Source organism: Rhineura floridana, chromosome 10 (genome assembly GCF_030035675.1).
Source record: "Rhineura floridana isolate rRhiFlo1 chromosome 10, rRhiFlo1.hap2, whole genome shotgun sequence".
In the NCBI taxonomy this organism is placed as follows: Eukaryota; Metazoa; Chordata; class Lepidosauria; order Squamata; family Rhineuridae; genus Rhineura; species Rhineura floridana.
The window spans coordinates 58522872-58536096 of NC_084489.1; the positions used below are offsets into that span (position 1 = coordinate 58522872).

The window sequence follows — 13225 nt, forward strand, 5'->3', positions numbered from 1 at the left end:
TATTATGGCATAAGCTTTTGTGGATTGAATTGGATTTCAGTCTGTGAAAGCTTATTCCATAATAAAGTTGTTAATGTTTAAGGTGTTGCAAGACACTTTGTTGTTTTGTCAAAACAGGCTTACACAGCTACCCTCCTGACAATTGCCACTAAGCAAAGTCACTGGTGAAATTACTCCTCATTTTGTGTGATAAATCTTTATTCTGAATAAACTCTATGTGGTAAGATGCAAGATTTGCCACATCCTCGAGTTTCATTGAAAACTGAATTTCTACAGGACATGATAAATTGCAAATCTCATCACATGTGAACTGATGGGTAGAAGTCACAATGTGGTGAGTCTTAAGAGGAACTTAAGTCAGGCCTCTTAAGTATCAGTAAACATCACTGTGACTTTCAAAATGTCATCATTTTGCAACACTAATTCTTTCATCTCTTGATTTTCTTGTAGGGATAGGAACAGAAAAATGAGGAAATCTAGAAGTAGAGCGCAATGCACTTTTCAACAGTGAGCAGACTTCTTTGCTTCCCCCCAAAGTGCCTCATGTTCTTGAGCTCATGCCCTAATCATCTGCAAATGCCAAAAAGCCTGACCAAAGATGTAGCTTCAGATTGGATGGCTGCAAAATACATGGATGAAATATACAGAAATTGGTGCATTCAGCTTGGTTGGTTTTTATAACTGTGGATTCCTGGAAAGAACAGTGTAGTCTACCACAAATACTCCTCCCCTTTTTACATCATCATCATTGTGATAATCAGAAACATGGATTCTTCATTAAGCCAGAAAAGGTAGGGGAGAGCAGGGGAAAGACTAAGAAAGAAAGACCAGCTATCAGTTATGGTTTTGGGCTGGAGGTTCCTCTCCTCCCAGCCCAGCAGTGTGATGGCATGGGGCACGGATGCTATCTCTTGCTCTTCAGAGGGAATGACAGTGTTCCCTCCCACGCTCCAATTGAAGGGCTGTGATGATGGGTGTATGCTGTCTCTTGCTCTCCAGATACTGTTTCCTGAAGAATAAGAGACAGCATTTCTTCTCCCCATTGCAATAGGAAGGAGAGGTAACACTGTCTCTGTTCTTCAGAGAGAGAGAGAGAGAGAGAGAGAGAGAGAGAGAGAGAGAGAGAGAGAGAATTATGTTCCTGCACGTGTGGCAGGGATGGCCAAATCTGACAATTTCAAGGTTTTTTTTCAGGTTCTCATTTTTCCAATTCTAAATTCAATTCTCTTTATCATTTTGTGATTTTTTAAAAAGTCCTCATGAAAATTCATCAGCATGTTAGTGTGAATTTCTCCTAATATACACAGCTTTGTATGCAAATTTGCCTAATATACACATTTTTGCTAGTAATTTTCCCTTATATAATGCATTTGTGTATTGTATTTTAATATATGAATGTTAATGTACACTTTACCCAATACATGAATTTTTCTGCACCTTACTAGGCTGGAGAACTGCGTTGCAAAACACAGAGAAGTGCAGATTTTGAAGAATGGCTATGTTTTGGTTTGCGTATTGTTTAAGAAAGTGCAAATAACGTAGAATCGCCTGTAAGTGTGAACTGAACTGAATTTCTCCCCCATCCCTAAATGTCTGTATGGTGGTCTGTATGTGTGGCGAGGATATATGTATGTCTTCTGTATGTATGCTATATATATGGCAAGCGTATGTGCATATGTGTGAGAGCATAAGTGTGTGTTAGCCATGCCCACCTCTGGCATGCAGCTTTCAGAGGGGTGGCTTACTCTCAGTGCAGTCCTTGCACCAAAAAAGGTTAGCCACACCTAGTTTAACAGATTTATTTATTTCAGCATTTATTTACTTTAATATCTATCTATCTGTCTTTTATAAACTGTGCCCAAACCAATGTACTCTACAAAAATAAATAAATATAAACACATTAAATGATCTATGCTTTAAAAGAAAAGCTGGTAGCATTGCCTTTCAAGGGTAGTGTCAAGAATCGGTATGGTTGGGCATCTGCTAAGGGCTCATAACCCAGTAGGGGACCCACTAATGAGAGCCCCTTGGGCCTGCTCCTCTTTTTCACCATGGTAACCTGCTTCTTCATCCACCTCTCACTCTATCCCACACAACTATGGAGCAGTACACAAAGAAGGATCAGTAGGTACTATTGCTTGCTTGCTCAATGGCTATTTGGCAAGCAAACAAGTAAGCAAGTGGGAGCCATGATGAGGAATAGGAGCAGTGGCAGCTAGTGGTGATAGCAGGGAGAAGACTTACTTGGGGGGGGGTCCACGGAGGTTATCTTGCCCAGCAGCTCTCCAAATCCTGCAGCCAGCACTGTTGCTTTTACAAGTCACAAGGCAAGGATGTCATGGTGCTTCTAGGACAGGGATAGGAGACCTGTGGCCCTCTGGATGTTGCTGGACTGCAGTTCCCACAATCCCTGACCATTGGCTGTGCTGGCTGAGGCTCATGGGAGTCAGAGTCCAACAACATCTGGAGGGCCACAGGTTAGCCACCCCTGGGCTAAAAGATGATGATCAAAAGGAAAGGGATCGTGCCACATGAATCTGAGAGCAACTGGCATTATTACCATAAGTGAAACCAGGTGGGAACCAGTGGACTGCATACTCAGAACATCTCTTCCTATGTCACCCACATAAGCCACTTATTTATTTGCTTATCTTTTAAATTCTTGATGATTTGAAATAGAATTTGCAGTTGTGCATTGGCTTATGGCTCTTCAGATTGGCTGACACTCCCTGCTGTTTTATCTTATATTGCTATACAGCACAGCTAAAAACTAATCAGTTCCAGTTGTTGGAAGACAATGACTCATAGCTTACTGCTATTGCAGACCACAGAGCAATCTCAATTTGCTCGGTTTGCTGGGTACATTTTTATGTTAAATCTTAAGACATTATAATTTAAAAAAGCTCTACCAATTTCTACAGCAGCTTTAGAAATGACCCTTAAAAAAACATAGCAACTTTGATTTTGCTCATCAAAGGAAGTGAAGCACCAGTACCACTTATATGTTACAATATACTGTCTTTTCTCCATGCATGTATTTGGCATGGCTGTTCAATTTATATATATATATATTATCACTGAGGAAGAAAGTGCTATCCTTGTAAGTACATTCTCCTCATGTAAGTGATTTCACTGAGCTCTAAGGTACAGCCCATATAAATAAATATCAGAGTAATTAGTAGAACAGGATGATGCCACTTCTTTTTCAAATTCCTTACAGAAATCTCTTCCAAAAGCTGTTACTTGTGCTCACAGCAGCTTCAGCAGCGTCACTAGCGGGAGTGCGGGGGAGTGCAGACCTCCGACGCGCGCCCTCCCAGGTGCATGGACGGGGGTGGCTGGTCTTGTGTCTGTGTGCGTGCGTGCACACCCACTCACCACGCACTCCAGGCTGGTGGTGGAAGGCCCATCCTCGGCTGCCTCCAAGGAGGAGTTGGCTGCGCCGACCCGGAGCGCTTCTTGGCTCCTTTGCCGGCCAACGGCGCAGGGTGGGGCGGCTCTGGGTGTCACCCCCCTCAGGGTGTCACCCGGGTGCGGTCCGCACCCTCTGCACCCCGGTAGTGATTCCCCTGAGCAGCTTCCCTCCTGGGCAAATAGCAGCTGGGTGGGGCAGGGGGAAGATTTTCATTGGGAAAAGTGACGCATGGGGAAAGTGTTTTTTTTTTAATTCATTCCTGTGTTGTGGGCCCAATCTGGATCATAGAGTTTAAAAAAGAGGTGCAAATACTATTGCACATTGTCCTGGTTTGTATGTCACACTAAGACAAACCTTGGCCTAGCGCGAATGCACAGGATCCCAGAAAGGAGCTCGCAACCCCTTTGCTCTTCCTCAGTCCTTTTTGCTATGGCAAGGTTTGGCTTAGTGTGGCCTCCGAACCAGAGCTACGGTTAAGTTCTGTCTTCACTAATCACAAGCTGTAACCAAGAACAAACACTGACTACAGTTCATAGTAGGAGAGAGCTTAATCATGAGTAGGGTTGCCAGGTTCATGGCCTGATCCTGATCCTGTATCTTTAGGAGAAGAGAAAGTCAGCCAAGTGCAGGTGTTCTTGCAACACTGTAATGGGAAAAACCACAAGGTGGAATTCTCCCTTCCCCCTGCACAACTTTTAAAGATACAGAAGACCTTTTGGAATAAATGTATTGTCCTGCAGTTTAAGTAAGGCTGATTTATGCATTCATGATAATCACTTGATGACTTGCACAAGTTTTATTTCTTTATTAATGGCATTTATATATCACATTTCATGCAAATATATCCAGGGTAATTCACAATAAGAAACGACAACAAAATACAATTAGATGGTTAAAATGCTATCACCCCTCCTCTCAGTTAGAACAAATGCACTCTCTACATTTACCACAACCTCTAAACCAATTCAGACAGCTGAATGGATGACTCAATTACAGTGTTTAAAATACAGCTTCCTTTTGCATCTGATCTTTAAAATATCATTTCATTTGAAATGCCTGCGATGATAAAAATGTCTTAACCTGGCGCCTACAAGAAGTCAATTCAGACACCAGAAAACCTCTCTCCCTGGAGAGAGAATTCTATAACCAGTATAGATCTCTTAAAACTGGCAAGATATGTTCTCAGCAAGCCAGTCCAGTTAAAATTCTGGTGGCTGCATTTTAAACTAACTGCAGCTTCCAAACTGCCTTGAAGGGCAGTCCCACATACAATGTATTCCAGTTTCCAGGATCTAAACAGGATGTTACCAGAGCATGGATTGCTGTAGCCACACCATTCCTGTCCAGGAGAGGTCACAGCTAGTGAACCAGCCTAAGCTGGAAAAAAGCATTCCACACCACCAAGGACAATTGTGTCTTAAGTGCCAGAGTTGGATCAAGGAGTACTCCCAAGATGTGAACTTGCTTTTCAAAGGGACTGCAACCCCATTCAAAACAGATTACATCTCTCCATCCTGGGCTAAGTGCTTGAGCCATTACAGATCAAATACCAAAGATAAAATGTTAGTATCACCCAACTCTATCATCTCATATGCAACACTGTTTAATGGAATCATTAAAGCACACAGTCCACAGTAAATAGCAAGAAATCAAGTGATGAATGTGCATGTGTAAACTGCAATTTTCTTAATGGCTAGGGTTAAGCCAATAGGGGCTGGTGATCTTTTACTATTTGTTCACTTGAAAAACACATGAATTACAGGACGGTCAGAGGGGGCTTAGCCCCCTTACCTTTTATGACAGCTCACCTAGCTACTGTTTTAAGAGAAGAGTCTCTTCTCCTCCCCCCAATAATTTGAGCAGTGCACTGCAAGGCAATCTCCCTGTAACCAACTCAAAACAAAGGAATGACTGTGCAATGCATTTCACAGTATGCAAGCATATGCTCAGGCTTTGAGAGGGGAATCTGAATTAGTCATTACAATCCCACTGAAATATCTCTCATTACTCACTGCAACATAGTCATAGAGGCATGCACGATGAGATTCTATTTCAAAGTCTGTGAAGTTCAGCAGAACACGGTGGCCACTATCAACTCGGATGACCCAAGAGCAGTCACTGCCATTACTGTAAGGTTGAGGATAGTTGGGAGAATAGATTTCACCATTTGGAGCTTGGAAAACTCCTCCACAACCTGGGAATGAAGTAACATATACCTGTTTGAGAAATCCGTAATATCTACAAGGAGTATAAATAATGTACTTGCAAAATTCTTATTTCCAGAGATAAATGCTATCATGTTTAGGGAGAAATTGAAACACAAGATCTAGCTGTATAGCTTCATGAAGCTGGACCTCGCCCTTTGTTGATGCTTTGAGGGGGGGCTTCGAAGAAGACAGGCAAAGTTTGCCCATTGTGCAAGGTCTTCTTTAAAAAAAAAGCTTTAAAAATACCTGAAAAAGTAATTCCAACACAGATGCAGACTGGGATAAGGTCTCTACTTAAAAGGCTTGTTGAAAGAGGAAAGTTGCACAAAGTATTGTAGCATAACAGGAGTATTTGGAGTTTCAGGGTTTTTTTTCCTCCTCTGCAACTTTCAGTGCATTGGTACTTCCAACTCCACTACTGTCCCTCTAGGCCAGTGTGTGTGTGTACGTGTGCGTACATGCTAGGGATAGATAAATCTGTCAGTTTTGGTTTCTATCTGTTTCTCGTTTTTCCAAATTTCCAGATGCTGCCCTGGGCTCCTGCTGGGAGGAAGGGTGGGATATAAATCTAATAATAAATAAATAAATAAAGTTCTCCATATTTCTGCAGCAGTTTGCAGATTTTTTTTAATCCTCCTGAATATTCAGCAGCATATGGGGTGGAAATGCAGATTGGCAAAGGCATACTGCAGGAAGATAAAAGAACATTTAACAAGAATTTTGCGTTATGAGATTCAATTATACCCAGCGATATCTTTACTGAATTATTTAGAGGGCTCAACAAAGAAGGAACATATAGAAATGGTTTCTTATTTATTAACAGCTGCTAGAATCCTGTATGCATGGAAATGGAAATTGGACATGATCCCAACGATTACAGAATGGTATACTATCATATGGGATTACGCAATTATGTCAAAATTATCTTATTATATTAGAGGTAGATAGCAAAATTTTGGTCATTATTTTTTATGTAAAATGGAATACATCTGTGAACAATTGTAGAGTATATAGTTTATTTCCAAGTGATGAATATGGATTTTCAGTGTTTTGAATAAGATTGATGATTTGGATATCGTGATTTTGACTCTGTTCTGTTATACTTGTTTGCTTCTCACGTATTACATTTGTGCTTCTGAAAAATGTTTGCTTCAAAATAAATAAAATGAAAATTTTAAAAGAAAATCCAGCAGCAATTTAGTATGATTTTTTCCTAATAAACGTATTTTTGTTTGTTGTTTTGACTAATTTGCACATTTCCCCCAGCAATTTTCCATAATATGATGCCTATTTAATATTATTTTCACTAATATATGCATCTTTAGGCACACTTTATATATGCATTTCTGTTCACATTGGTTGGAGAATGCCATCGCAAAATTCAGACACATGCAAATTTCAAAGGATAGCTGTGTTTCAGTTCAGATGTTGGTTTGAGAAGTGCAAATTAAGTAGTTTTGCATTAAACAAAACAAAATGGATCCCCCCCCCAATCCTTAGCACATACAGAGTCCCTCTTACCCCCAGCTATCTCTTGCCAGGTAGCATTGAAGCCCTTTCCATTTGCAGCTCTGTCTGTCTTGAATCGAACTGAAACTGCATTTCCGGTACTAGATATGTGCAGAGGATTCTGTGATGACCTTGAGGCACATAGTTGAGCCAACCTGGGAGAAGATAAATCAGGCCCACCATAGATCTAGAAAAAGAAAGAGCAAAACAAGGCTATTTAAAGAGGAAGCAAATGAGCAACTATTAAAAGTAACTAGTACCACAAGGAGAGTAAGTTTAAAATTTAACATGAATGGTAAAAATCTGAAGTCAAGATAAATGCACAGAGTTGGGAAGGCCAGTGGGAGCCATCCAGACACCCATCCTCTGTTTATCTGGTCTCCCTGATTCATCATCTGAGCAGAGCTTATCTGTTCTCCTGAACCCTGGGAGAGATGTGGGACTGCCTTCAAGTTGATCCCGACTTATGGCGACCCTATGAATAGGGATTTCATGGTAAACGGTACTCAGAGGGGGTTTACCATTGCCTCCCTCTGAGGCTAGTCCTCCCCAGCTGGCTAGGGCCTGCTCAGCTTGCCACAGCTTCACAAGCCAGCCCCTTCCTTGTCCGCAACTGCCAGCTGGGGGGCAACTGGGCTACTTGGGACTATGCAGCTTGCCCATGGCTGCACAGGTGGCAGGGCACGTAACCCCTGAGCCACTCACTGTGGGGGTGATCTTTAGCTGGCCCTTGACACCCAGGAGACACGAGCGGGGATTTGAACTCACAGACTCTGGACTCCCAGCCAGGCTCTCCTCCCCATTCAGTTATTTAGTCAAACTTCCATCCTCTGTTGACTTACCTGTGGCTGGGAGGAACTCAGTGAGACTCAATGAACTCAATGGGATTTACTGCTGAGCATAGTCATGCCCTGCCACAAAGTCATGCCCTGCCACAAAGATGTGGAAAGATGCAGTAATGGCCACCAGCTTGGATGGCTTTAAAAGAAGATTAGACAAATTCATGGAGGACAGGGCTATCAATGGCTACTAGCCATGATGGCTGTGCTCTGCCACCCTAGTCAGAGGCAGCATTCTTCTGAAAACCAGTTGCCGGAAGCCTCAGGAGGGGAGAGTGTTCTTGCACTCGGGTCCTGCTTGTGGGCTTCCCCCAGGCACCTGGTTGGCCACTGTGAGAACAGGATGCTGGACTAGATGGGCCACTGGTCTGATCCAGCAGGTTCTTCTTATGTTCTTATGAAGTGTCACAAAAAGAATGTATTTGGAATTCCCCTAGGGGTTCACAGGGAAGGGGCTGCATTCTGCCTCCAGGCCTTTTGTGATGCAGGCCTGCCCTATTTGCATGGTCAATTATGAAGAAACCTATTATCAGATTAGTTGTTTTAATCTTTCTGTAACCTTTTGGAAGGAACTGTTAAAGGCTTGGATGAGTGTATCATCTCTTAAGAGTCTTGGATTAAAGTATTTTTGGAGCCAAGCCCAAACGTTTCTGTTCTCCAAGGCCTTTAAAAAACTTTTAACATCTTGTAATATCTGTGAACCTTCTTTCATATTTATGTCTGTTTTATTACTACTGGTCCTTGTTTTAATGGTAGTTGGCCAATTTTTAGTGCTTCTTAGCTCTTTTTATATGAGCTTACTCTAGTTACATTGCTATTTATTTGAGATATTTAAGTTGTATTTGTTTTGCATTATTCCATGTTACATTTTTTTAAAAGCTAACTGTTGCATGACGCTTACAGAACTTGGGTTATGAAGTGATGGACAAATGCAAATGATAGATAAATCATTCTGGCTGCAATATTTTGAACTGAATATCTTTGCATCTGATTCTAGGAGATTCCTGTGGACCTTCCAGATATAGCTGGACTCCAGTTCCCATCAGCCCTAGCCATCATGGCCAATAATTAGGAATTATGGGAGTTGTAGTCCAGTAACATCTGGAGGACCACTTGTTCTCCCCTCCGTCCTATGACAAACTACACTTTCAGCAAGTGATTGCCCCTCCGTGGTGGCTTGATCAACAGGGCAAATGGGGCACTGTCCCACTAACCTCAGTGAGTCTCAGCCAGCCCCCACCTGCCTGCCTTCTTATTTATATCCAGACCAGGGAGTAGTCCTGGCTGTCAACTTCCTTCCCCTTAGTCTCACTGCTGCCATTGTAAAACTCAGCAGAGAGAAGGATGGAGGCAAAACTAGCATTCATTGGCTCTGCCTGTCATTGGCTCTGTCTCCAACTAATGTTGGGCTCTCTGTTTTCTGCCCCACCAGTCCCAATGGGCACCAGCCATCACTGTTGCGCTTACTTTTCCAACTTTGTCATTAGTCCTGTTCAGGTGTTTGCCTGAACTCATGGGGTTTAAAGTGCATGGAGGGGCAGAGGCAGACACAAAAACCCCACCCACAATGTACCCCTGGTGAACCAACTCCTCTCAGGCCTTTGCAAGTTGCGTACAAAAGTCTGAAGGGGGCTTCTATGCACATTCCTCTGGGTGTACTTAGAAGCCTCTGCATCATCAGAAATCCTGAGCCCTAATTTCATTTAACTTGTGTGTAGGGCATGGACATGTTTATTTGGAGCAAGACTGCACTTTTAGTTCCATCCTTGATGGGCATGCAGCCCCTACACATGAGCTCACACTTTGGGGTTTCTCTTCAGACAACCATGGGCAATTCACACTTGTTTAGGAAGGAGATGTGACATTGGAAATGGGGCTAAAAGTGTGTCCCTGATCCAAAGTAATCATGTGGTAATATTCTACATGCAAGTAATGCAAGAATAGGATTCTGATAAGGGAAGTTCTCTGATCATCTGGAGGCTTCAAAGTATGTTCAGTGGAACCACAGAGAAGCTCCCTTTGGGCCTTTGTCTCAACATGTGAAACTTTGAGAGGAGCTGGTGAGCCTGGGGATATGAGGGGGTGGAGTTTTCATCTGCACCCCTGTCCTCTGTACCTTTGAACCCTCATGGGTCCCAGCAAATGCTCCAAAAGGGCAACTGTCAATCAAACTACACTCTAGCAGAGGGGTAGCCAATGTGGTGCCCTCCAAATAGGGATGGAAGGATCTCTCAATTTTAGTTTTCTATTTCTCATTTTTCCGACCTTAAATTTGGATCTCCACATTTCTGCAATTATTTGTGATTTTTTTAAAAAATACTCATGAAAATTCTTCATTTTAGTGCAAATTTCTCTTAACACATTTTGTATGCAATTTTGACGAATGTATGTTTCTGCAATCAATTTCTCCTAATATAATGCATTTTTGTATGTTATTTTCACTTATATATTCACTTTTAGCCACTTTCCCCAATATGCCCGATTCCCCGCCGCCCATAACAAGCAGTGGGTTCAGCCCTCCAGGCCAGAGATCTAGACCTCAATCTAAGAAATATACTGTGTTTACGTATACGTTTATGGATATTATTTATATATTTTGCTTTGTAAATTAATTTGATATGTTTTTATTGTACCTTGTGTATTCTATTGTAAACCACTAGATAGTATGCTGTCTATAAATGGAAATAACAACAACAACAATAATAATTGTAAACATTGCTTGGTTGGAGAACTGCATTGCAAAATTTGGATAAGTGCAAATTTGAACGGATGGTTGTGTCTCAGTTCTCAAATTGCTTCAGAAATTTTGATAAATTTGACTTTAAATTCAAACTGATTTAATTTCTCTCCCATCTCTATCTCTAGATGTTGTAGAACGCCCACTCCCATCATCCTTGACCAGTGGCAACCCTGGCTGGGGCTGATGGAAGTTGCAGGCCAACAATATCTGGAAGGCAACATGTTGGCTACTTCTGTTCTGACTGCTATAGTTTATGGATGCTTGTGAAAATAAATATGAATTGTACATTTTGTAATGTGCACATTTTAACCCTCAAAGGGGATTTACTTTCTGACCCCTATGCCAAGATTTATGGCCAGATGTTTTGCAAACTGAGTCAACCCTCATCAACTCTCGATATATATCAGCAATATTAATTTTGATTCATTCTGTTTGAATGTAACAGTCACAATGAGATGCTCCACCCTGCCTTTCCTGTCCTTTCTGGATTACAGAAAAAAATAGCAGTCCCATATTTTCCCAAGGAAAATACTCAGTGGAAAGAACAGGGCAGCCCCTTTAATTCCATTGCTTTGATTCACAGAGGATGTAAAATAAAAGCAATCATTGAATCATTATATCCCCCCCCCAAAAAATGAATACAGAAACTTGAGAGTATTTTTCTTCGGTTTACTGGCTGATCATGCAGGCTCAAAGGTCTGAATATCTGCTTTCTTTTGAGATAGTAGCAGCATTTTGACTTCTAGAGAAAAGACATGTGATTTGAATTACTTCTCTATCTTATCGGTTCTTGAAATATGGTCTGATTATATGAAAATGAATGGAACTGCTGTTAAAATGGTATCTTTATTAAATAGATAGTCAGCCTTCAGTTTGTGGAGGGCAATGGGGACAAGGGGCGGGGGAGAGCTAGCATGCTCATTCTGCGGCAACACACACACACACACATGCAGGGTGTGGAATTTCCAAATTTCTATACAGTAGGGCCCCGCTTTACAGCGCTTTGCTTTACAGCGTTCCACTAATACAGCATTTGTCAATTGCAGAAAGGCCCTGCTCCTACAGCGCTTGTTCCGCTTTTATGGTGTTTTTTGGCTGTCAGGTGCCATTTTGGTCAATGTTAGTCAATGCATTCCGCTTTACAGCGGTTTTCGCTTTACAGCGGGGGTCCGGAACGTAACCCGCTGTATGAGTGGGGCCCTACTGTAGAGCCTATAATCTAAGGCCCCTCTAGTATCCTGCATTTTCTTCATAGCCAATCTCAGGTCACAAAGGACAGGGTTACACAATGGGGGAAGGAAGAGCTTGTTATGATGTTGGGCTTCCCTGACCACCTTAGCAATTTCTGAAGAGGAAGGGCCTGGACACATGAATCTTTTGTGCACAGAGTATCAAATGCCTGCATCTCTTTTAAAATATGAGTCATTATAACAATAATTCAGAGGCGGGAGGGTTAAGAAGAGAGATCATAGCTTGCTTAAGGCTGAGCAGAGCTTTCATCCTGGGGCCTTCCCCAGCCGCAACCAACTTACTGACTGGAATCCAAAGAGCTTCTTGTATGAGCCGGAAACATGTCTGTTCACACAAGGAAGAGTTTCCAATCCAATTGTGTCATATTTTGGCACAGTGAATTAAAACTGCAAATTGTCCTGAGCAGTGCAACTAAGCCTCCAGACGTCTTCCTTCCCTTGGACTCATCAGTAGTCAAGGTTCAACAAATAACACAGTGGTTTCTAACAATTCCCTACCCAGGCCTTACAGCGCTTTTGGCCACATCTCATGCCATTCTGGAAGGTCCACCAGCCTTCAGGAACAGCTTTGGGCTGGCACAAGAGGCTACAGAGGAAAGGAAAAGTTGTGGAAGACCTGTTGTGCATGTGGAACTTCATTTGCATGTCTTTGGATCCAAGTTTCTATCCACAATCCTAAATTCTCAGCCCATATCCATACCAGACATTTATTCCACTTTAAATAGTCATGGCTTCCCCCAAAGAATCCTGGAAAGTGTAGTTTGCTGAGAGTTGTTAGACCATTATTCCTCTCACAGAGCTCCAGTTCCCAGAATTCTCTGGGAAGAGGGGCTAACTGTTATACCACTCTGGCCCTTGGAGCTCTGTCAAGGAATAAAGAGTCTCCTAATAACACTCAGCACCCTTCACAAACTACACTTCCCAAGATTCTTTGGAGGAAGCCATGACTGTTTAAAGTAGAATAAATGTCTGGTGTGGATGTGGTCTCAATCCTAATATCTTAAACCAGGGATGGGTAAGCAGATGTTGCTGGATTCCGGCTCCCATCAGCCCCAACCAGCATGGCCAATAACCAAAGATGATAGGCACTGTAGTCCAACAACATCTGGATGGCCACATGTTCCTAGTCCCTCAAAAGAATTGAATTATGCTGAATTATGCTTGCAAGTCAAAAGGGAGGAGGAGAGAGAATCCTGAGAACTGTAGTTTGTTAAGGGTCCTGTGAATTGTGGCTCTGTGATGGGTAAACTACAGTTCCCAGGATT

General features: G+C 42.2%; 1 protein-coding gene across 1 annotated transcript in view; it reads right to left on the reverse strand.

Annotated features, from left to right (window-relative positions):
• The window catches only part of CUBN (cubilin), a 221950-nt gene that overhangs the window by 87969 nt on the left and 120756 nt on the right, over nucleotides 1-13225 (reverse strand). The window contains exons 30-31 of the mRNA XM_061585684.1: nucleotides 7144-7318; nucleotides 5368-5609 (exon numbers count right to left, since the gene is read on the reverse strand). Coding sequence (XP_061441668.1) covers nucleotides 5368-5609; nucleotides 7144-7318 — 417 coding nt within the window. The remainder of the gene's footprint in view (nucleotides 1-5367; nucleotides 5610-7143; nucleotides 7319-13225) is intronic.